Source organism: Diadema antillarum, unplaced genomic scaffold (assembly GCF_040938485.1).
Source record: "Diadema antillarum isolate AM-2024a unplaced genomic scaffold, OU_Dant_1.0 scf00000071, whole genome shotgun sequence".
Lineage (NCBI taxonomy): Eukaryota > Metazoa > Echinodermata > Echinoidea > Diadematoida > Diadematidae > Diadema > Diadema antillarum.
Window position 1 is genome coordinate 933743 of NW_027270960.1, and position 26438 is coordinate 960180.

The 26438-nt window shown below is 39.0% G+C and overlaps 1 protein-coding gene across 1 annotated transcript in view; it reads left to right on the forward strand.

The window, feature by feature from the left end:
- The window catches only part of LOC139717017 (cell division control protein 6 homolog), a 68923-nt gene that overhangs the window by 9363 nt on the left and 33122 nt on the right, over nucleotides 1–26438 (forward strand). Inside the window, exon 9 of the mRNA XM_071628533.1 lies at nucleotides 8640–8746. Within this exon, the coding sequence (XP_071484634.1) occupies nucleotides 8640–8746 (107 nt within the window). The remainder of the gene's footprint in view (nucleotides 1–8639; nucleotides 8747–26438) is intronic.

The window sequence follows — 26438 nt, forward strand, 5'->3', positions numbered from 1 at the left end:
GGTGCCAGAGTGGGGAATGGGGAGGGGTGGAGAGAGAGAGATACCAATCAACAGAAGAAACCGCGCGTACTGGCGCATTCTCGGAGGTCATGAACAGTCTGGGGTCTTGGAGATGAACAGAGAAGGAATGTTTAATTAAAGATAGCTCAAGTCGAAGACCCAGGATTACAAACGTTGATTCTTTTTTTTTTTCTCCTTTCATTAATTTTATCATGCCTTCACGTTTAGAAATGGTTGCATGCACTCCTTAAAAAAAAAAAAAAACTCTCCTGCGATTTTTAAAACGTCAAACTTACCATGAAAGTGTTACTACGTGTACAATAGTTAATACTATTCCTATTGCTTTAATCATACAATGTATCTGTATAACACAAATTTGACTACCAATGACATTAAAAGATACTTGTATTTGTTTTGTGCGGAGATTTTTTTTTGTCTTTATCCTGACTAGTTCCTATGAAATTTCTAATGTTTTTACGGCAGCATCAACAGCCTAAAATAAATTACTTAGAGATTTATAGATTATGAAATTTTTGGCAACCATCCATTTGAACGTCAGGCATGAAAAGCTCCTGATATTCAGCAAAAACAACTCAACAGATCAGAGACAAAGTTCCTTCAAATTTTTGAGAAGTAGCACGCAGATTTGCTGGGCGTGTTAGGGTCCATGCTTTGAGATCGTCACAATCGTGTTGTCACCAGGGAGGTGGAGTGTCTCTCTTTCACCTCCCTGTTGTCACGGAGTATCGGGAAGTTCTCACAAACTCCAGGATCCCCCCTCCCTGCCAACTCCATGTTGCTCCCAGGGAGGCGGGAAGAGTCTCTTCCCACCTCCCTGTTGCTCCCCAACGTGCATTGTGAATGCGTGGCGTTTCTTGTCACCGTCAGTACCCGAGGCTGCTTTGTATTTGTCTTGGAATATTGATTCTTCTTGTCATAACATGAGTGTAGTAATCGTTTTGCATGGCTATGTAAAAAATTGTGATACAACGTGTACTCAACTCGTCTTTGTGATTTTTTTCTTCAGTCCAAAAGGAAGACAAAATAGTATCATGACGTTTGCAATTGTTCGAAAGGTCTGCTTTTGATAACTCACAGACTACTCAGTAATCACCCTTGTTTTCCCGCTCCCAGGCCCTCCAATTTTATTGAGCAATCCACACGCGCGCGCAAATTCCTTTGCCATGTGGTTTTGCCAGCCAGCTGTCGGAATGTGCTTTGAAGTTACATTTCAGCCTGGCCTGGCTGGCATGAATGGGTGTCGAGTTTCAATCAATACCTACTGTTGTTTTATTCTTGTATTTGAACATGTCGTTTCACCTGACAACACACGGAGATCGGGAAGGTGTAGGGCCAGGGAAGAGGTTTTTGTTGTGTGTTGCAACCTAATCCGGGCAATTAACCCCAGAGGGCAATTACCCCCCCCCCCCCCCCCCCTCCCCCGCTAAATACTGGTTAATGGTAAGGTTAGAGTAAAGATTAGGGTTAGGTTTAGGGTGAGGAGTTTGGGTTATGGGTAGGATTAGAGCCAGGGGAAGGGTCCGGGGTAATTGCCCAGGAAGAAAAGAGGGACGCGCTTTTGTTCTTGGTCAAATCGATTTCCTAGGTGATGCTGTGGAGCTAGAAAGGAACAAAAAAAGCAATTATGATGTCTGGCGTACTTCCGGGACGTCTTATTTTTCTTGCACTCTGAAATTTCCTATTGTTTGGCGTTATCAATGTCGTTAATTGTTATATAGTTACCCTCTTTCGCATTATAAACTTAAAGTCCATAGAACATTCATACGCATTAAGATCACACTCGAAAAGCTATACTGGTGTATATTTTGAACACAGCAAAATGAAATAACGAATATCCCGCAGATTTACCAAAATTATGCGTCATGTGGGTCCATCCATTTTCTTTTCTTTTTTTTTCATTTGTCTTCTTGTCGATGTGGGGGGTATAGAGTCAGGATATACTTTTCCTTTTCCCCTTTCGGCCCGGTGCGATTACTCCTGGTGCTGACATTCTTTCTGCTCGTCTTCCGATTATACTGTTGTTGTAAATAAATGCGCATGGAGCCCCAGCTGTATCGCACAAAAAAAAAAGAAAAAAAGAAGTCTATCTAAAGTTGACCTTCAAGTACATGTACTTAAGTAAAATCTGAATCAATTAGCCATGGTACGGGTTTGCGGCTTCAATCCCCTCGAAGCCCGATATTTGCCTTTAAGCAAGACACTTTATCCACAAAAGGCCAGGGCTCCACACTAACTTTTATTTCGGTGGCCTGATCGGGCCACCAAAATGATTGATTTTTATTTTTTGGTGGCCCGAAAAGAAAAACAAACAAGCAAAACTGTCGGTCCTACTAAACATAGAAAAATAAATATCAAGTATTACTGAAGTGATACAGGTACCCACGTCTAAAATAAGGAGAAAATTTAATCATCTTATACCGTTATTCTGAGTTCTAAGATTTCGCAAATAGGCTTATAGATTATAGTTGATGCCTATTAAATTGGTCAAAATTTATGTTTGAAATGAGAAAGTGGGAGCATTTGCAGACATTGTAAACATCTGACATTTGTTTGGCATCGTAAAGAGCCAAAAAATTACCGTTATTTATTTCTGGTGGAAATTCAAGCAATCATTCAACATTTACAAGTATTTTAACACCTTCCGGAATGTAAAACCAAGCAACCGACATTCATTCTATCATCTTACGGACCTGAATATCATCCTTATTCATTTCCGAACGTGAAAGCAAACATCCGCTCTTTATTTTATCATCTAACTGAGCCGATTGATACCGTTTATAATTTCCAAATGTACAAGCAACAATCTGTTACTTATTTTAGCATCGTACGGAGCAGAATATTACCGTTATTCATCTCCAAATTCAAAAGCAAACACCCGACATTTACTTTATGATCGAAGGAGCCGAATGTTACTGCTGTCCACTTTCGAAAGTGAAATGAATCATCTGACATATTTCAGCATCCTACGTAGCCGAATGTTATGCTGTTTTTCACATTCAAACGTCATCCGACATTTACCATCAAACGCAACTGAATGTTATTGTTATTCATTTCGAAATGTTAAATTTATAGCAAATGTCTGATATTTATTTTAGCATCTTAATTATGGAGCAGAATGTTACTGCTTGTCACTTCCGAACGTTCAAGCAATCATCTGACATTTATTTTGGCATCTTCCGAAGCCGAATGTTATTGAGCACTATTTACTTTCGAACGTAAAAGCGAACATTCGGCATTTCATCGTCGTACGGAGCTGAATATCACTGTTATTCATTTCCGAACGTCAAAGGGATCATTCGACATATATTTTAGTATCTTCCGGAGCTGAATGTTATTGCCATTTACTTTTGAACGTAAAAGCGAATATCCAGCAATCATTTCATCATCGTACTGAGTTGAATACTATTGTTATTCATTTCCGAACGCCAAAGCAAACATTCAACATTTATTTTAGCATCTTCCGGAGCTGATTGTTATTGCTATTTACTTTCGAACATAAAAGTAAACATCAGACATTTATTTATCATCGGACGGAGTTGAATACTATTGTTATTCATTTCCGAACGTCAAAGCAAACATTAACTTCACCATCAAACGCATTTAAATGTTACTGTTATTCATTTCGAAATTTAAAAGCAAACATCCGACAGTTATTTAGCATCGTATGGAGCAAAATATTACTGTTATTCTCTTCCGAACGTAAAAACAATCATCTGACATTTATTTCAGCATCTTCTGGAGCCGAATGTTATTGCTATTCACTTTCGAAAGTGCAAAAGCAAACATCCAACATTTATCTCGTCGTTGTACGAAGTTTATTATTATTGTTATTCATTTCCGAACGCCAAAGGGATAATTCGACATTTACTTTAGCATATTCCAGAGCTAAATATTATTATTATTTACTTTCGAACGTAAAAGTAAACTTCCGGCATTTATTTTATCATCGTATACGGAGTTGAAATTCATTATCATTTATATCCGACCGTCAAAGCAAACATTCGACATTTATTTCAGCATCTTCCGGAGCCGTATTTTATCCCTATTCATTTCCGAACGCAAAATCAAATATCTGACATTAATTTCAGCACCGTACGGAGCTGAATCTTACCATTATTCATTTCCAAAAGTATGAGCAAACATCCGACATTTATTTTTGTATAATATGGAGTCGAATATTACCGTTATTCATTTCCAAAATTAAGAGCAAACATCTGACATTTAATCTAGCAGCTTTACAGGCCTCGAAATAGGATTTTCGAGGGGCAAGGCCATTTAGAAAAGGGCACTTTTTCCAAGAGGCCAGGGCACTCAGTCAGAGGAGCACCAGCAAGGCCACATTGGAAAGGGCATGTTTGGTGTTTATGAAAAAAGAAAGAAGAAAAACAAACCGAGAAAAACAAACACACACACACACACACATAAAGTGCAACACACAACAAAAACCTCTTTCCCTACAGCTGTAACACATTCCCGATCTCCGCGTTTCTATCAGGTGAAACAACATTTTTTAAAACAGGAATAAAACAACAGTAGGTGGTAGGTATTGATCGAAACTCGACACCCTTTCACACCCAGGCTGCCATGAAACTTCAAAGCACATTCCGACAGCTGGCTGGCAAAACCACAAGGCAAAGGAATTTGCGTGCGCGTGTAGATTGCTATGATTAGTCTGTGACAGACAGTTCATGACCTCCAAGAATGCGCCAGTACGCGCGGTTTCTTCCGTTGATTGGTCTCTCTCTCTCTCTCCACCCCTCCCCATTCCCCAGTCTGGCACCCCTTGGCATCGTGGGATTTTTCTTTTTTCTTGGTGAACTTGGGGTGGTATTCTGTAAGCGCGATCCTTATTTCGATCCTAGGAGCGCGCGTAGGACAGAAAATAGGATACCCTTAGGACAGGCAAAATCGGTATTCTGTAAGCCTGTCCTAAGCCTATCCTAGGACAGTCATTTATGAATAATGAATATTAATGAGGAAAGACAGGACACGCCCGGCGCAGTATCTATAAGCCAATCATCTGGCTAATTTTACGCAATGCGCGCCCAAGATCTACATTGCTCAAACATGCGCTTCACGCAGCTCTTACTGTGCGAGGAGTTAAAATGTATTGTCAGTCTAATTTTACAGTTAAGAATACAATTTTGATTATCAAAGCTTTAGCACGCACTTAGCCCACCATAATAGATGTGACCTTACGAGTTCCATTAATTAGCATTTAAAGTTTTTGCAGAAATTAGCTCAAATTTTGAACTTTTGGAGGATGTTGGGGTAAACTGGGATATCATCACTGCATGCCAAACTTCGCCCTTAATTCAAAGTTATTATAAAATATATAAGATTTTCTTAAATAAATATAAATAATAATAATGATAATAATAGATGCACTCACAGACACACACACACATGCGCTCACATTATTCTATAAATATGATCGATATGCTTGTAATAATAATGTCTTGCTTATAGTTAGGACCTACTGTTTGTCCCACTTAAACCAAACCAATGTTCCACTTCTCCCAGGAAAAAAACAAAAAACAATGATAACACAAATATGAGACTTATACGAATAAAGCGTAGCAACCCGTTATATGGCTAGCATCAAAAGTCTTTTGGTCCGATACACATGTACCCGGCCATTCTAGATATTAGAAAGTTATTCGAGAAACTTCATCAAATCACAATTTTTGTCCCTCTTAATTCACCCCGCTAGCTCTCCCCTATCTTTATGGTAGTATAGACTAACATGCAGGGCAATGATAACAGAATAAATAAACAGAATAAATAAAGGAGATTACTGATAGATTAAACAAAGATATAAACATGGAGCTACTATAGCTCCATGATATCCTTGTATACGGGTGCTGTTCGCTATTCCGAAGGTTCGTTAATCCGAAACACACAAATTCTCCATACCTAGAGGTTCGTTAATCCGAAAATGAAAAAGGGTTCGTTAATCCGAATATTTGTGGCGTTATTTCGAAGGTTCGTTATTCTGAAGATTTGTTAATTCGAAAATGAAATTTGGAATAACGAACCTTCGGAATAACGAATCTTCGGACTGGAGCATTCGGAATAACGAACCTTCGGAATAACGAGCTGTAACCGTATAAACACGTAAGTTCACTACATTTTGGAAAAAAAAAAATGTTAATCCATGCACATGGACTGTTAGGTCACCGGGTTGCGTCACACACTATACGTACGTCTTAACAATAATGTGAGCGTATGGATCGTTGCGTTACTAATACTTTACATGGCCGGCGGAACACAAAGAAATACATAAGGTGTCATCACTTTGGGCCCCCACAATTTTTTTAACCCGGAAGTACGTAAGTGGCACTAAATAGAAATAGATAGAGATCTTGAAGTGTGCGGAGCGCGGTAAGGTTATGTTTTTCCAATGTAGACTTTTTTTTTTTATTCGCTTGTCAGCTGAAGAAACCCAGAAATGGAAAGGGTGAGAGGAGCTGAGGACCTTTTTTTTATTTTTTTTTTCTTGTTAGCTCATGAAACCCAGAAGTAGGCCCCCACGCTTTTAAAAACGTTCAGTCGGCCCTGCTTTATTCTTCACGCGACCTAGAAGCACACTGCGTACGTTTCTTTTTCTTTGGTTACTAGATCTTCATAGCAACGACTTCGAGGGTCACGTAATGTGGGCGGCGAAGGTAGGCTACTTGCACCGCGTCCGCATGACGTTCGGGCAGACGTTGAGCATAATAATAATGATAACAACAATAATGACAATAATGATAATAATAATAATAGTAATAATAATAATAATAACAATAATAATGATAATGATAATAATAATAACAATGATAATATTAATAATGATAATAATTATTATTATTATTACAATATCAATTATAATTATAATAATAGCTTTTGTTGTTATTGTGTACATAATGTACTTTTTATTTATTTTGTGCCGAATAAAATGAAGTGTGAATTGAATTGAAAATGGCGAACAACAAACAAATAAACACATACCAGCTAGATAAAGAATACAACTGTTTCGAACTTAATAGACTGCAGTTTTAGAATCCTCAGTATGAAAGGGACAGATAACTCTGTTATACGATTCATGTATCTATTTTCTTGTTCATGAACATACAAAATAAGAGACAGTGGGTCGTCAGTAGGCCTATATACGCAATAGCCCGGCATAATCGCCAGAGAAAGATTGCCTAGAGGCTATCCTTATTTTTGCTCCTAAACTTGATCCTACTTGTGCTTACAGAATACCACTTATCTTAAGATCTCATTAACATCTAATTACATCTAATTAACATATCAAGTTACGCCCCTATCCTAAACTGGGAGAGAAATAAGGATCCCTGACGTCACTATCCTATTTCTCCTCCTACGCGCGGTGTTACAGAATACCAATCGCGTATTTAGGAGCGAGAGCTGTCCTAGGATCCTTACAGAATACCACCCTTGGAGTTCACTCTATCTGAATATGCGCTGCCTAGCTAGTACATACTCGCGGCCGCTGCGCTGCGGAGGCAGTCGGGACGGTAAAAGCCGGTCGGGCGTACATGTACGTACACGTCGTCTCGTATCTCGGAAAGATACTTTGAGTTTGAATCAGATACATCGGGACGCGAGTGAACTGAAGGTATGATATTTGAGATCAGGAAAGTTGTTCAAGCTTATTAAAGAGACTTTGAGAAAGGGCATCATACGTCATAAATAATAACTTTCATTCTAAAAGGGCACCACGGCCCCAAGAAAAAGGGCACTTTTTTTTTTTTTTTGGCCGTAACTTTGATCAAAAAAAGGCATTACGGCCAACGAGAGGGGCACCGACGGCCATGGCCGTCGGTTAATTCGAGGCCTGATGCTTACGAAGCCGATAGTTACCGCTGTTCATTTTCAAAACTGAAGGCAAACATCCGGCTTTTTTTGGTGGCCCGGCGTGCGTTTTTGGTGACGCCGGTCGCAAATAAACCATTCGCGAAATCGTGATTCGATTCGCGAAAAGACTCCGCTAAATCGCTACACTCGGCAGGGGCTACGTCGTCCTTTCACCAGGTCTCGTTACAAAACCAAAATCTCGTGTGAGTTCTTGCGTTACCTATCGTTAATTTTAACGAAACATCGTTAATTTGCGTGAGGGATCGTTACTCATCGTTACTCATCGTTACTACAAACGTTAATTTTCCCGATCGTTACTTTGCGTTACTAACGATTCAGGTGAAACCGCTTGCGTTAATGAAACGTTAATGTTGATTAACGCAAAGTTTCTTTTGGTATATACTGTATGTGATTCAAATCAATGTTTTCCCCAAGGATTATGGGCTGGTGTTCATCAGACAATCCCATTCCTATCTAAATCTGCAGTTTGATGAAAAATTAGCATAGCATAATTATAGCATAATTTTTCAGCTTTAGGCTTTGGATTAATAAACAGTTGTACACCAATAAGTTCAAAAAAATACAAAACTTGAATATGTTCTGTACTACTTGATATACTATAAGTTTTTTGAATGAATTAAGATTTATCTTCCATTTGATGCATGATAAGTAATATTCTACCAGTCTAAGAACCATAAGAAATGTAATTATAAAAGGAAGCTTTTCACATCTAATTCTCTTGTTCTTGCCATTAGTCATCATCGGATGGTGAAGCAGTTGTAGAACCCACAGCTGTACAGCTCTGTGCTAGGAAGGTCGCAGCAGTGGCAGGAGATGTCCGCAAAGCATTAGATGTCTGCAGGTGAGTGGTGTTTGGAGTGCCTGGATTAACCTATTGAGGACAAGTCCCGAGTATACTCGGGCAAGTGTCTATGGGAAATCCGTCCGTCCTCAGCGGGTTAAACTGTGTACCTGATTAACCAGAGATGCCTAAGTGAATATATATATTCTCAAAACCTCTGTGCACCCTTTAATTTTGCAGAAGTTTCAATAACCCTTTCATTCCCAGCTATTTTGTAGGCCCTTTGATTTGGCAGAATATTTGGTTAACCCCTTTATTCTCTGAACCTCTGCATACACTTTTATTTTGCAGGAAATTATTGATAACCCTTTCATCCCCAGCCATTTTGTAGGCCATTTGATATGACAGTTCCCTTGAATTAACCCCTTTATTCTCAAAACCCCAGTGCACCCTTTAGTTTTGCAGCAGTTTCAATAACCATTTCAATCCCAGCTATTTTGTATGCCCTTTGATGTGGCAGTACATCTGGTTAACCCCTCTTTACCCAGAACCTTTGTGCACGCTTTCATTTTCAGGAAAATTTCCAATAACTCTTTCATTCCCAGCTATTTTGATATGACAGTTCCCTGTAGTTAACCCCTTTATTCTCTGATCCTCTGCATACACTTTCATTTTGAGTGAAATTTTCAATAACCCTTTCATTTTCAGCTATTTTGTAGGCCGTTTGAAATGACAGTTCCCTTGATTTAAACCCCTTTATCCTCAAAACCTCTCTGCACCCTTTAATTTTACAGAAGTTTCAATAACCCTTCCATTCCCAGATATTTTGTAGGCCCTTTGATTTGGCAGAACATTTGGTTAACCCCTTTATTCTTTGAACCTCTGTATACCCTTTCATTTCACAAAAAAAAATTTTATGTAACCCTTTCATTTCCAGCTATTTTGTAGGCCCTTTGATATGACAGTTCCCTGTAATTAACCCCTTTATTCTCGGAACCTCTGTGAACGCTTTCATTTTCCAGAAAATTTCCAATAACCCTTTCATTCCCAGCTATTTTGCAGGCCCTTTGATATGGCAGAACATTTGGTTAACCCCTTTATTCTCTGAACCTCTGCATACACTTTTATTTTGCAGGAAAATTATTGATAACCCTTTCATTCCCAGCTATTTGTAGGCCCTTTAAATATCACAGTTTCCTGTGATTAACACCTTTATTCTCTGAACCTCTGAATACACTTTTATTTTGCGGAAAATTTTTGCTAACCCTTTCATCCCCAGCCATTTTGTAGGCCATTTGATATGACAGTTCCCTTGAATTAGCCCCTTTATTCTCAAAACCCCAGTGCACCCTTCAATTTTACAGCATTTTCAATAACCCTTTCAATCCCAGCTGGCTATTTTGTAGGCCCTTTGATGTGGCAGTACATCTGGTTAACTCCTCTTTTCCGAGAACCTCTGTGCACGCTTTCATTTTCTGGAAAATTTCCAATAACCCTTTCATTCCCAGCTATTTTGTAGGCCCTTTGATATGACAGTTCCCTTGAATTAACCCCTTTATTCTCAAAACCCCAGTCCACCCTTTAGTTTTGCAGCAGTTTCAATAATCCTTCCATTCCCAGATATTTTGTAGGCCCTTTGATTTGGCAGAACATTTGGTTAACCCCTTTATTCTCTGAACCTCTGTATGCCCTTTCATTTCACAAAAAATTTTAAGTAACCCTTTCATTCCCAGCTATTTGTAGGCCCTTTGATATGACAGTTCCCTTTAATTAACCCCTTTATTCTCTGAACCTCTGAATACACTTTTATTTTGCGGAAAATTTTTGATAACCCTTTCATCCCCAGCCATTTCGTAGGCCATTTGATATGACAGTTCCCTTGAATTAACCCCTTTATTCTCAAAACCCCAGTGCACCCTTTAGTTTTGCAGCAGTTTCAATAACCCTTTCAATTCCAGCTATTTTGTATGCCCTTTGATGTGGCAGTACATCTGGTTAACCCCTCTGAACCTCTCTATACCCTTTCATTTCACAAAAAATTTTGAGTAACCCTTTCATTCCCAGCTATTTTGTAGGCCCTTTGATATGAAAGTTCCCTTTAATTTACCCCTTTATTCTCAGAACCTCTATGCAACCTTTCATTTTGCCGAAGAGTTTCAATAACCCTTTCAATCCCACCTATTTTGTAGACCTTTTGATGTTGCAGTACATCTGATTAACCCCTTTATCCTCTGAACCTCTGTGCACGCTTTCATTTTCCAGAAAATTTCCAATATCCCATTCAATCCCAGCTATTTTGTAGGCCCTTTGATTTGGCAGAACATGTGGTTAACCCCTTTATTCTCAGAACCTCTATGCAACCTTTCATTTTGCCGAAGAGTTTCAATAACCCTTTCAATCCCACCTATTTTGTAGACCTTTTGATGTTGCAGTACATCTGGTTAACCCCTTTATCCTCTGAACCTCTGTGCACGCTTTCATTTTCCAGAAAATTTCCAATATCCCATTCAATCCCAGCTATTTTGCAGGCCCTTTGATGTGGCAGAACATTTGGTTAACCCCTTTATTCTCTGAACATCTGCATACACTTTTATTTTGCAGGAAAATTATTGATAACCCTTTCATTCCCAGCTATTTGTAGGCCCTTTAAATATCACAGTTCCCTGTGATTAACCCCTTTATTCTCTGAACCTCTGAATACACTTTTATTTTGCGGAAAATTTTTGCTAACCCTTTCATCCCCAGCCATTTTGTAGGCCATTTGATATGACAGTTCCCTTGAATTAGCCCCTTTATTCTCAAAACCCCAGTGCACCCTTCAATTTTACAGCAGTTTCAATAACCCTTTCAATCCCAGCTGGCTATTTTGTAGGCCCTTTGATGTAGCTGTACATCTGGTTAACCCCTCTTTTCCGAGAACCTCTGTGCACGCTTTGATTTTCCAGAAAATTTATAATAACCCTTTCATTCCCAGCTATTTTGTAGACCTTTTGATGTTGCAGTACATCTGGTTAACCCCTTTATTCTCTGAACCTCTGTATACCCTTTCATTTTACAGAAAATTTTAAATAACCCTTTCATTCCCACCTATTTTGTAGACGCTTTGATGTTGCAGTACATCTGGTTAACCCCTTTATCCTCTGAACATCTGTGTACGCTTTCATTTTCCAGAAAATTTCCAATAACCCTTTCATTCCCAGCTATTTTGTAGGCCCTTTGATATGACAGTTCCCTGTAATTAACCCCTTTATTCTCTGAACCTCTGTATACACTTTCGTTTTAAGGAAAATTTTTAATAATCCTTTCATTCCCAGCTATTTTGTGGGCCCTATGATATGACAGTTCCCTGTAGTTAACCACTTTATTCTCTGATCCTCTGTATACACTTTTATTTTGTGGAAAATTTATAATAACCCTCTCATTCTCAGCTAATTTGTAGGCCCTTTGATATGACAGTTCCCTTTAATTAACCCCTTTATTCTCAGAACCTCTGTGCAACCTTTCATTTTGCCTAACAGTTTCAATAACCCTTTCAATCCCACCTATTTTGTAGGCCCTTTGATTTGGCAGAACATTTGGTTAACCCCTTTATTCTATCAACCTCTGTATACCCTTTCATTTTACAAAAAATTTTAAGTAACCCTTTCATTCCCAGCTATTTTGTTGGCTCTTTGATATGACAGTTCCCTTTAATTAACCCCTTTATTCTCAGAACCTCTATGCAACCTTTCATTTTGCCGAACAGATTCAATAACCCTTTCAATCCCACCTATTTTGTAGACCCTTTGATGTTGCAGTACATCTGACTAACCCCTTTATCCTCTGAACCTCTGTGCGCAGTTTAATTTCCCAGAAAATTTCCACTAACCCATTCAATCCCAGCTATTTTGTAGGCCCTTTGATTTGGCAGAACATTTGGTTAACCCCTTTGTTCTCTGAACCTCTGGATACACTTTTATTTTGCAGGAAAATTATTGATAACCCTTTCATTCCCAGCTATTTTGTAGACCCTTTGATGTTGCAGTTCATCTCGTTAACACCTTTATTCTCGGAACCTCTGTGCACGCTTTCATTTTCCAGAAAATTTCCAAGAACCCTTTCGTTCCCAACTATTTTGTATCCCTTTGATTTGGCAGAACATTTGGTTAACCCCTTTATTCTCTGAACCTCTGCATACACTTTTATTTTGCAGGAAAATTTTTGATAGCCCTTTCATTCCCAGCTATTTGTAGGCCCATTAATATCACAGTTCCCTGTAATTAACCCCTTTATTCTCTGAACCTCTGAATACACTTCTATTTTGCGGAAAATTTTTGATAACCCTTTCATCCCCAGCCATTTTGTAGGCCACTTGATATGACAGTTCCCTTGAATTAACCCCTTTATTCTCAAAACCCCAGTGCACCCTTTAGTTTTGCAGCAGTTTCAATTACCCTTTGAATCCCAGCTATTTTGTATGCCCTTTGATGTGGCAGTACATCTGGTTAACCCCTCTTTACCCAGAACCTTTGTGCACGCTTTCATTTTCCAGAAAATTTCCAATAACCCTTTCATTCCCAGCTATTTGTAGGCCCTTTGATATGACAGTTCCCTGTAATTAACCCCTATTATTCTCTGAACCTCTGTAGACACTTTCGTTTTAAGGAAAATTTTTAATAACCCTTTCATTCCCAGCTATTTTGTAGGCCCTATGATATGACAGGTCCCTGTAGTTAACCACTTTATTCTCTGATCCTCTGTATACACTTTTATTTTGCAGAAAATTTTTGATAACCCTTTCATCCCCAGCCATTTTGTAGGCCATTTGATATGACAGTTCCCTTGAATTAACCCCTTTATTCTCAAAACCCCAGTGCACCCTTTAATTTTGCAGCAATTTCAATAACCCTTTCAATCCCCCTTTGAATCCCAGCTATTTTTTATATGCCCTTTGATGTGGCAGTACATCTGGTTAACCCCTCTTTACCCAGAACCTTTGTACACGCTTTCATTTTCCGGAAAATTTCCAATAACCCTTTCATTCCCAGCTATTTTGTAGCCCCTTTGATATGACAGTTCCCTGTAATTAACCCCTTTATTCTCTGAACATCTGCATACACTTTCGTTTTAAGGAAAATTTTTAATAACCCTTTCATTCCCAGCTATTTTGTAGACCCTTTGATATGACAGTTCCCTTGAATTAACCCCTATATTCTCGGAACCTCTGTGCACTGTTTTATTTTGCAGAACAGTTTTAATAACCCTTTCAATCCTACCTATTTTGTAGGCCCTTTGATGTTGCCGTACATCTGGTCAACCTCTTTATTCCCAGAACCTGTGCACCCTTTAATTTTGCAGAAGTTTCAATAACCCTTTCATTCCCAGATATTTTGTAGGCCCTGTGATGTGGCAGTATATCTGGTTAACCCCTTTGTTCTCTGAACCTCTGTATACCCTTTGATTTTACAGAAAATTTTAAATAACCCTTTCATTCCCAGCTAATTTGGAGGCCCTTTGATATGATAGTTTCCCTTAATTAACCCCTTTATTCTCAGAACCTCTGTGCAACCTTTCATTTTGCCGAACAGTTTCAATAACCCTTTCAATCCCACCTATTTTGTAGGCCCTTTGATTTGGGAGAATATTTGGTTAACCTCTTTATTCTCTGAACCTATGTATACCCTTTCATTTTACAAAAAAAAAATTAAATAACCCTTTCATTCCCAGCTATTTTGTAGGCTCTTTGATATGATAGTTCCCTTTAATTAACCCCTTTATTCTCAGAACCTCTGTGCAACCATTCATTTTGCCGAACACTTTCAATAACCCTTTCAGTCCAAACTATTTTGTAGGCCCTTTGATAATTTTTTATAACCCTTTCATTCCCAGCTATTTTGTAGGCCATTTGATGTGACAGTTCCCTTGAATTAACCCCTATATTCTCGGATCCTCTGTGCACCGTTTTATTTTGCAGAACAGTTTTAATAACCCTTTCAATCCTACCTATTTTGTAGGCTCTTTGATATGATAGTTCCCTTTAATTAACCCCTTTACTATCAGAACCTCTGTGCACCCTCTAATTTTACAGAAGTTTCAATAACCCTTTCATTCCCAGATATTTTGTAGGCCCTTTGATGTGGCAGTACATCTGGTTAACCCCTTTATTCTCTGAACCTCTGTATACCCTTTGATTTTACAGAAAATTTTAAATAACCCTTTCATTCCCTGCTAATTTGGAGGCCCTTTGATGACAGTTTCCTTTAATTAACCCCTTTATTCTCAGAACCTCTGTGCAGCCTTTCATTTTGCCGAACAGTTTCAATAACCCTTTCAATCCCACCTATTTTGTAGGCCCTTTCATTTGGCAGAACATTTGGTTAAGCCCTTTATTCTCTGAACCTGTGTATACCCTTTCATTTTACAAAAAAAAAATTAAATAACCCTTTCATTCCCAGCTATTTTGTAGGCTCTTTGATATGACAGTTGCCTTTAATTAACCCCTTTATTCTCAGAACCTCTGTGCAACCTTTCATTTTGCCGAACAGTTTCAATAACACTTTCAATCCCACCTATTTTTCTAGACCCTTTGATGTTGCAGTACATCTGATTAATCCCTTTATCCTCTGAACCTCTGTGCGCAGTTTAATTTTCCAGAAAATTTCCACTAACCCATTCAATCCCAGCTATTTTGTAGGCCCTTTGATTTGGCAGAACATTTGGTTAACCCCTTTATTCTCAGAACCTCTGTGCAACCTTTCATTTTGCCGAACAGTTTCAATAACCCTTTCAATCCCACCTATTTTGTAGGCCCTTTGATTTGGCAGAACATTTGGTTAACCCCTTTATTCTCTGAACCTCTGTATACCCTTTCATTTTACAAAAAATATTAAATAACCCTTTCAATCACACATATTTTGTAGGCCCTTTGATTTGGCAGAACATTTGGTTAACCCCTTTATTCTCTGAACCTCTGTATACCCTTTCATTTTACAAAAAAAAAAATTAAATAACCCTTTCATTCCGAGCTATTTTTTAGGCTCTTCGATATGACAGTTCCATTTAATTAACCCCCTTTATTCTCAGAACCTCTGTGCAACCTTTCATTTTGCCGAACAGTTTCAATAACCCTTTCAATCCCACCTATTTTGTAGGCCCTTTGATGTGGCAGTACATCTGGTTAACCCCTTTATTCTCTGAACCTCTGTATACCCTTTCATTTTACAGAAAATTTTAAATAACCCTTTCATTCCCTGCTAATTTGGAGGCCCTTTGATGACAGTTTCCTTTAATTAACCCCTTTATTCTCAGAACCTCTGTGCAACCTTTCATTTTGCCGAACAGTTTCAATAACCCTTTCAATCCCACCTATTTTGTAGGCCCTTTGCTTTGGCAGAACATTTGGTTAACCCCTTTATTCTCTGAACCTCTGTATGCTCTTTCATTTTACCCAAAAAAAAAAAAATAACCCTTTAATTCCCAGCTATTTTTTAGGCTCTTTGATATGACAGTTCCCTTTAATTAACCCCTTTATTCTCAGAACCTCTGTGCAACCTTTCATTTTGCCGAACAGTTTCAATAACCCTTTCAATCCCACCTATTTTGTAGGCCCTTTGATTTGGCAGAACATTTGGTTAACCCCTATATTCTCTGAACCTCTGTATACCCTTTCATTTTACAAAAAAAAAAAATTACATAACCCTTTCATTCCCAGCTAATTTGTAGGCCCTTTGATATGACAGTTCCCTTTAATTAACCCCTTTATTCTCAGAACCTCTGTGCAACCTTTCATTTTGCCGAACAGTTTCAATAAGCCTTTCAATCCCACCTATTTTGTAGGCCCTTTGATTTGGCAGAACATTTGGTTAACCCCTTTATTCTCTGAACCTCTGTATACCCTTTCATTTTACAAAAAATATTAAATAACCCTTGTATTCCCAGCTAATTTGTAGGCCCTTTGATATGACAGTTCCCTTTAATTAACCCCTTAATTCTCAGAACATCTGTGCAACCTTTCATTTTGCCGAACAGTTTGAATAACCCTTTCAATCCCACCTATTTTGTAGGCCCTTTGATTTGGCAGAACATTTGGTTAACCCCTTTATTCTCTGAACCTCTGTATACCCTTTCATTTTACCAAAAAAAATTTAAATAACCCTTTCATTCCCAGCTATTTTTTAGGCTCTTTGATATGAGAGTTCCCTTTAATTAACCCCTTTATTCCCTGAACCTCTGTGCAACCTTTCATTTTGCCGAACAGTTTCAATAACCCTTTCAATCCCACCTATTTTGTAGACCCTTTGATGTTGCAGTACATCTGATTAACCCCTTTACTCTCTGAACCTCTGTGTGCAGTTTAATTTTCCAGAAAATTTCCACTAACCCATTCAATCCCAGCTATTTTTTAGGCTCTTTGATATGATAGTTCCCTTTAATTAACCCCTTTATTCTCAGAACCTCTGTGCAACCTTTCATTTTGCCGAACAGTTTCAATAACCCTTTCAATCCCACCTATTTTGTAGGCCCTTTGATTTGGCAGAACATTTGGTTAACCCCTTTATTCTCTGAACCTCTGTATACCCTTTCATTTTACAGAAAATATTAAATAACCCTTTCATTCCCAGCTAATTTGTAGGCCCTTTGATATGACAGTTCCCTTTAATTAACCCCTTTATTCTCGGAACCTCTGTGCACGCTTTCATTTTCCAGAAAATTTCCAATTACCCTTTCATTCCCAACTGTTTTGTATCCCTTTGATTTGGCAGAACATTTGGTTAACCCCTTTATTCTCTGAACCTCTGCATACACTTTTATTTTGCAGGAAAATTTTTGATAGCCCTTTCATTCCCAGCTATTTGTAGGCCCATTAATATCACAGTTCCCTGTAATTAACCCCTTTATTCTCTGAACCTCTGAATACACTTCTATTTTGCGGAAAATTTTTGATAACCCTTTCATCCCCAGCCATTTTGTAGGCCACTTGATATGACAGTTCCCTTGAATTAACCCCTTTATTCTCAAAACCCCAGTGCACCCTTTAGTTTCGCAGCAGTTTCAATAACCCTTTCAATGCCAGCTATTTTGTATGCCCTTTGATGTGGCAGTACATCTGGTTAACCCCTCTTTACCCAGAACCTTTGTGCACGCTTTCATTTTCCATAAAATTTCCAATAACCCTTTCATTCCCAGCTATTTGTAGGCCCTTTGATATGACAGTTCCCTGTAATTAACCCCTTTATTTTCTGAACATCTGTATACACTTTCGTTTTAAGGAAAATTTCCAATAACCCTTTCATTCCCAGCTATTTTGTAGGCCCTATGATATGACAGTTCCCTGTAGTTAACCACTTTATTCTCTGATCCTCTATATACACTTTTATTTTGCGGAAAATTTTTGCTAACACTTTCATCCCCAGCCATTTTGTAGGCCATTTGATATGACAGTTCCCTTGAATTAACCCCTTTATTCTCAAAACCCCAGTGCACCCTTTAATTTTGCAGCAATTTCAATAACCCTTTCAATCCCCCTTTGAATCCCAGCTATTTTTTATATGCCCTTTGATGTGGCAGTACATCTGGTTAACCCCTCTTTACCCAGAACCTTTGTACGCTCTTTCATTTTCCGGAAAATTTCCCATAACCCTTTCATTCCCAGCTATTTTGTAGGCCATTTGATATGACAGTTCCCTTGAATTAACCCCTATATTCTCGGAACCTCTGTGCACCGTTTTATTTTACAAAAAAAAAAATTACATAACCCTTTCATTCCCAGCTATTTTTTAGGCTCTTTGATATGATAGTTCCCTTTAATTAACCCCTTTATTCTCAGAACCTCTGTGCAACCTTTCATTTTTCCGAACAGTTTCAATAACCCTTTCAATCCCAACTATTTTGTAGTCCCTTTGATTTGGCAGAACATTTGGTTAACCCCTTTATTCTCTGAACCTCTGTATACCCTTTCATTTTACATAAAATATTAAATAACCCTTTCATTCCCAGCTAATTTGTAGGCTCTTTGATATGACAGTTCCCTTTAATTAACCCCTTTATTCTCAGAACCTCTGTGCAACCTTTCATTTTGCCGAACAGTTTCAATAACCCTTTCAATCCCACCTATTTTGTAGGCCCTTTGATTTGGCAGAACATTTGGTTAACCCCTTTATTCTCTGAATCTCTGTATACCCTTTCATTTTACAAAAAAAAAAATTACATAACCCTTTCATTCCCAGCTATTTTTCAGGCTCTTTGATATGATAGTTCCCTTTAATTAACCCCTTTATTCTCAGAACCTCTGTGCAACCTTTCATTTTTCCGAACAGTTTCAATAACCCTTTCAATCCCACCTATTTTGTAGTCCCTTTGATTTGGCAGAACATTTGGTTAACCCCTTTATTCTCTGAACCTCTGTATACCCTTTCATTTTACAGAAAATATTAAATAACCCTTTCATTCCCAGCTAATTTGTAGGCCCTTTGATATGACAGTTCCCTTTAATTAACCCCTTTATTCTCAGAACCTCTGTGCAACCTTTCATTTTGCCGAACAGTTTCAATAACCCTTTCAATCCCATCTATTTTGTAGGCCCTTTGATTTGGCAGAACATTTGGTTAACCCCTTTATTCTCTGAACCTCTGTATACCCTTTCATTTTACCAAAAAAAATTTAAATAACCCTTTCATTCCCAGCTATTTTTTAGGCTCTTTGATATGAGAGTTCCCTTTAATTAACCCCTTTATTCCCTGAACCTCTGTGCAACCTTTCATTTTGCCGAACAGTTTCAATAACCCTTTCAATCCCACCTATTTTGTAGACCCTTTGATGTTGCAGTACATCTGATTAACCCCTTTACTCTCTGAACCTCTGTGTGCAGTTTAATTTTCCAGAAAATTTCCACTAACCCATTCAATCCCAGCTATTTTTTAGGCTCTTTGATATGATAGTTCCCTTTAATTAACCCCTTTATTCTCAGAACCTCTGTGCAACCTTTCATTTTGCCGAACAGTTTCAATAACCCTTTCAATCCCACCTATTTTGTAGGCCCTTTGATTTGGCAGAACATTTGGTTAACCCCTTTATTCTCTGAACCTCTGTATACCCTTTCATTTTACAGAAAATATTAAATAACCCTTTCATTCCCAGCTAATTTGTAGGCCCTTTGATATGACAGTTCCCTTTAATTAACCCCTTTATTCTCGGAACCTCTGTGCACGCTTTCATTTTCCAGAAAATTTCCAATTACCCTTTCATTCCCAACTGTTTTGTATCCCTTTGATTTGGCAGAACATTTGGTTAACCCCTTTATTCTCTGAACCTCTGCATACACTTTTATTTTGCAGGAAAATTTTTGATAGCCCTTTCATTCCCAGCTATTTGTAGGCCCATTAATATCACAGTTCCCTGTAATTAACCCCTTTATTCTCTGAACCTCTGAATACACTTCTATTTTGCGGAAAATTTTTGATAACCCTTTCATCCCCAGCCATTTTGTAGGCCACTTGATATGACAGTTCCCTTGAATTAGCCCCTTTATTCTCAAAACCCCAGTGCACCCTTTAGTTTCGCAGCAGTTTCAATAACCCTTTCAATGCCAGCTATTTTGTATGCCCTTTGATGTGGCAGTACATCTGGTTAACCCCTCTTTACCCAGAACCTTTGTGCACGCTTTCATTTTCCATAAAATTTCCAATAACCCTTTCATTCCCAGCTATTTGTAGGCCCTTTGATATGACAGTTCCCTGTAATTAACCCCTTTATTCTCTGAACATCTGTATACACTTTCGTTTTAAGGAAAATTTCCAATAACCCTTTCATTCCCAGCTATTTTGTAGGCCCTATGATATGACAGTTCCCTGTAGTTAACCACTTTATTCTCTGATCCTCTATATACACTTTTATTTTGCGGAAAATTTTTGCTAACCCTTTCATCCCCAGCCATTTTGTAGGCCATTTGATATGACAGTTCCCTTGAATTAACCCCTTTATTCTCAAAACCCCAGTGCACCCTTTAATTTTGCAGCAATTTCAATAACCCTTTCAATCCCCCTTTGAATCCCAGCTATTTTTTATATGCCCTTTGATGTGGCAGTACATCTGGTTAACCCCTCTTTACCCAGAACCTTTGTACGCTCTTTCATTTTCCGGAAAATTTCCCATAACCCTTTCATTCCTAGCTATTTTGTAGGCCATTTGATATGACAGTTCCCTTGAATTAACCCCTATATTCTCGGAACCTCTGTGCACCGTTTTATTTTGCAGAACAGTTTTAATAACCCTTTCAATCCTACCTATTTTGTAGGCCCGTTGATGTTGCCGTACATCTGGTCAACCTCTTTATTCCCAGAACCTCTGTGCACCCTTTAATTTTGCAGAAGTTTCAATATCCCTTTCATTCCCAGATATTTTGTAGGCCCTTTGATGTGGCAGTACATCTGGTTAACCCCTTTATTCTCTGAACCTCTGTATACCCTTTGATTTTACAAAAAATTTTAAATAACCCTTTCATTCCCAGCTAATTTGGAGGCCCTTTGATGAGATTTTCCTTTAATTAACCCCTTTATTCTCAGAACCTCTGTGCAACCTTTCATTTTGCCGAACAGTTTCAATAACCCTTTCAATCCCACCTATTTTGTAGGCCCTTTGATTTGGCAGAACATTTGGTTAACCCCTTTATTCTCTGAACATCTGTATGCTCTTTCGTTTTACCACAAAAAAAAAATAACCCTTTCATTCCCAGCTATTTTTTAGGCTCTTTGATATGATAGTTCCCTTTAATTAACCCCTTTATTCTCAGAACCTCTGTGCAACCTTTCATTTTGCCGAACAGTTTCAATAACCCTTTCAATCCCACCTATTTTGTAGGCCCTTTGATTTGGCAGAACATTTGGTTGACCCCTTTATTCTCTGAACCTCTGTGCGCAGTTTAATTTTCCAGAAAATTTCCACTAACCCATTCAATCCCAGCTACTTTGTAGGCCCTTTGATTTGGCAGAACATTTGGTTAACCCCTTTGTTCTCTGAACCTCTGCATACACTTTTATTTTTGTAGGCCCTGTGATGTGGCAGTACATCTGGTTAACCCCTTTATTCTCTGAACCTCTGTATACCCTTTCAATTTACAGAAAATTTTAAATAACCCTTTCATTCCCAGCTAATTTGTATGCCCTTTGATATGACAGTTCCCTTTAATTAACCCCTTTATTCTCAGAACCTCTGTGCAACCTTTCATTTTGCCGCACAGTTTCAATAACCCTTTCAATCCCACCTATTTCGTAGGTTTTTAGCTCACCTGAGCCAAAGGCTCAAGTGAGCTATTGCAATCGCCCTTCGTCCGGCGTCCGTCGTGCGTCGTCCGTCGTCCGTCGTGCGTCGTGCGTCGTGCGTAAACTTTTTACATTTTCATCTTCTTCTTGAAAACCCCAAGACCGATTTTCATCAAACTTGGCAGGTAGCATCCCTAGGGGGTTAGGAACTCAATTTGTTAAAATGGGCACCATGACCCACCCACGGGGCCCCCAGGGGGGCCCAAACCCCCCAAAATTAAGGAATCTTTAAAAATCTTCTTCTCTAGAACCAGAAGTGATAGAGCTAAGTTAATACTATGAGTTAGTTCATTGATGACTGTAGTTTCAAGTTTGTTCATGGCAGAATCAGGGATGCCCCCCTTGGGACCCAGGGGAGGGGGGTGGGGAGGGGTTCTAATGGGGCCTAAATTGTACATTTTCATCTTCTTCTTGAGAACCCCATGACCCATTTTCACCAAACTTGGCAGGTAGCATCCCTAGGGGGTTAGGAACTCAATTTGTTAAAATGGGCACCATGCCCTACCCAGGGGGCCCCCAGGGGACCCCCAGGGGGCCCAAATCCCCCAAAATTAAGGAATCTTTAAAAATCTTCTTCTCTAGAACCAGAAGTGATGGAGCTAAGTTAATACTATGAGTTAGTACATTGATGACTGCAGTTTCAAGTTTGTTCATGGCAGAATCAGGGGTGCCCCCCTTGGGACCCAGGGGAGGGAGGTGAGGAGGGGTCCTAATGGGGCCTAAATTGTACATTTTTATCTTCTTTTTTAGAACCCCATGACCCATTTTCACCAAACTTGGCAGGTAGCATCCCTAAGGGGTTAGGATCTCAATTTGTTAAAATGGGCACCATGTCCCACCCAGGGGGCCCACAGGGGGGCCCAAACCCCCCAAATGAAGGAATCGTTAAAAATTTTCTCTAGAATCAGAAGTTATACAGCTAAGATAATACTATGAGTGAGTACATTAATGACTGTAGTTTCGAGTTTGTTCATAGGAGATCCAGGGGTGCCCCTCTTGGGGGCAGGGGTGGGGGGGGGGGGGGGGGGTTGGTTAGGAAGGTCCAAATGGGGGCCTGAATCGTACATTGTCATCTTCTTCCTGAAAACCTCATGATAGATTTTCGTCAAACTTGGCAGGTAGCATCCTTAGGGGGTCAGGATCTCAATTTATCAAAATGGGCACCATGCCCCACCCAGAGGGCCCCAGGGGGCCCCCAATTCCCCAAATTAAGGAATCTTTAAAAATTTGGGCCCTTATTGTACATTTTCATCTTCTACTTCAGAATGCCTGGTCAAATTTTGGTAGAGCTGTGAATAATTTAGATTAGTGACTGCGTGAAAGGTGAACTTGCGATACTCAGGTGAGCGCTAGACCCGCGGGTCTCTTGTTTAATAACCCTTTCATTCCCAGCTATTTTGTAGACCCTTTGATGTTGCCGTACATCTGGTCAACCTCTTTATTCCCAGAAACTCTGTGCACCCTTTAATTTTGCAGAAGTTTCAATAACCCTTTCAATCCCAACTATTTTTTAGGCCCTTTGATGTGGCAGTACATCTCGTTAACCCCTTTATTCTCTGAACCTATGTATACCCTTTCATTTTACAAAAAAAAAAAAATTAAATAACCCTTTCATTCCCAACTATTTTGTAGGCTCTTTGATATGATAGTTCCCTTTAATTAACCCCTTTATTCTCAGAACCTCTGTGCAACCTTTCATTCTGCTGAACAGTTTCAATAACCCTTTCAATCCCAACTATTTTGTAGACCCTTTGATAATTTTTCATAACCCTTTCATTCCCAACTATTTTGTAGGCTCTTTGATATGATAGTTCCCTTTAATTAACCCCTTTATTCTCAGAACCTCTGTTCAACCTTTCATTTTGCCGAATAGTTTCAATAACCCTTTCAATCCCACCTATTTTGTAGGCCCTTTGATTTGGCAGACCATTTGGTTAACCCCTTTATTCTCTGAACCTCTGTATACCCTTTCATTTTACAGAAAATTTTAAATAACCCTTTCATTCCCAGCTAATTTGTAGGCCCTTTGATATGACAGTCCCCTTTAATTAAACCCTTTATTCTCAGAACCTCTGTTCAACCTTTCATTTTGCCGAACAGTTTCAATAACCCTTTCAATCCCACCTATTTTGTAGGCCCTTTGATTTGGCAGAACATTTGGTTAACGCCTTTATTCTCTGAACCTCTGTATACTCTTTCATTAAAAAAAAATATATAAATACAGGGATCTCGCCAGCGTATATCACCCTTGTCGGCCCCGACAAGCGTGCGGTTTGAAGAAGCAATTGCCGACAAGGGTAAAACTTGCCGACAAGGGTAACACCACGCGTGAACTTGCCGACAAGGGTAACTTGCTTGACGAGCTAAGTTCGGACCAATTTCTCGCCTTTTTCAGTCTTTATTATCTGGCTAGAAAAGAAGCTAGATGTTGAAAGCAGCAGCAGTTTACATACTTATACAAGTGCAAAAATTTACCCACGCAGTCATCGCACCTATCACAACAACGCGGCTCAACAGAGCGACGTACTAGCTGATACCAGGGAGGTCTCACCTCCCTGCTGATACACACCACATCACACACTTGCTCACTCACATGCGCTCTGATTTGGGATCCACACACACATGCACAAGCACCCAGCCGGCCACTTACAGCCGCCTGTGCGTGTACAACGGTACAGTGTATTGTGAGAGGGAGAGAGAGGACGGAAAGAGAGGGTTGGAGGCCGAAGGAGGCTGAGGAAGGCTGACACGTGCTCGCTTGTTGTCACGCTTGTTGTCGGGTTACGCAAAAACAAACGATATGAAATGCATGCCCCCCTCCGCCAAAGGTTGTATTTTTTTTTTTTGGCTGCTTTTGTTTGTTTGTTAGTTTGTCTGCCTGTCTGTCTCTTTTTTCGCAAAATAAGTCAAAATTTGGGAACAGATTAGGATGAAATTTTCAGGAACAGTTGGTTGGTAAAATGGCGCAATGAACAGATGATTAAATTTTGATAGTGAGCAGGATTTATAATACCACCGAAATTCACCGCCAGGATCCAGGATCTTTAGACTTTGTTTCGTATATTTGAAAGGATTCGTATCAATTCTTTAGGAAGCTGGCCATCGGCAATGACGCAAAATTAGATGCGTTCAAAGCATTGCCGCAGAGAGAAAATTAACTCCATTTTTCGTTAAAAAAAGAAAAGAAAAAAGAACTTGCGATGGAGTAGGCAAATGCAAATTGTTATTTAGGTTTTGGTAGTTTCAGTGGGTTATTTATTTTTTTAATCTAAAAAGCCATGCGTTCCATTTTAGCCTTTTCAATTTCTATGGATTTGTAAACGTCATTCGTGAATATTCCATTTTCCTTCTCCGGGCCGAAATTTATAGTAATTCTGTCATGATGGTCTTTCAAGTTCAACGTATACGTAATGCTCCACGTGCTTCTGGCTTGGGTTTGTTAAAAGGTGGGTTAGGGGGCCTTCACGGGCAGAAAATAAATGATGATCATTCATCAATGTTCCCAGTTGGTTTACATGCTATGTACACGCTGTTTACGACCACTGAAGCAAGGTGGCAGTACGCGCGACATTCTTTATCTGACACCTGGCTTTCGTGGAAATTTCATGGAAATTTCCACAAGCCATGATATCAAGTTTCCCCACTGCTTGAGGTCGTGCTTTTTTTTAGTCTTCATTACGAACATCAATTTGTTCAACTTGAAAAGTGTAGATAATTTGCTTTGAGGACGTGTTTCTTTCTTCTTCTTTTTTTTTTCATTGCAGCATCGGTAACATTTTGTTTTGTTCATCGTCCCTGCATGGCAGGGGTTCATGGGAGGAGAACGATAGGAATGACTGGGGAGAAAATAAACTGAAAGAAGGAAGCATCTTTTGAGCGAGCTGTCTTTGTTTTTCTCTACACCAGCATCAGTTATCGCCACCAAGATTTATTTTTTTTTTCGTTACTCCGACAGATTAATGATAAAATGATGCTAGATTCTTTATTCTGAAGGTTCGTTAATCCAAAAATGATTAAGAAAAAATGTCCGTTCATTTCACGACGAAATCAGTTTTGTTATTTCGAACGTTCTGCCAGTGAAATTTCGGAATAAAACGACGGCACAAAACAGCGTGTTTTCGTACTCTAAGGGTCTGTTATTCCGACAGAAGTAGTAATGATGAAATAATAAATTGTAGATTCTTTATTCTGAAGGTTCGTGTACCGAAAATTGAATAAAGAAAAATGTCCGTAAATTTCAAAACGAAATCAGTACGTCATTTCAAACGTTTTGCCAGTGAAATTTGGGAATAAAACGACTGCCCCAAAACACTCAGTTGCAGTTTTCTTACTCTGAGGGTTCGTTACTTCGACAGATAAATGAAAAAATAATGCTATATTCCTTATTCTGAAGGTTCCTTAATCCAAAAATGATTTTAAAAAATGTCCGTTCATTTCACAACGAAATCAGTTTTGTT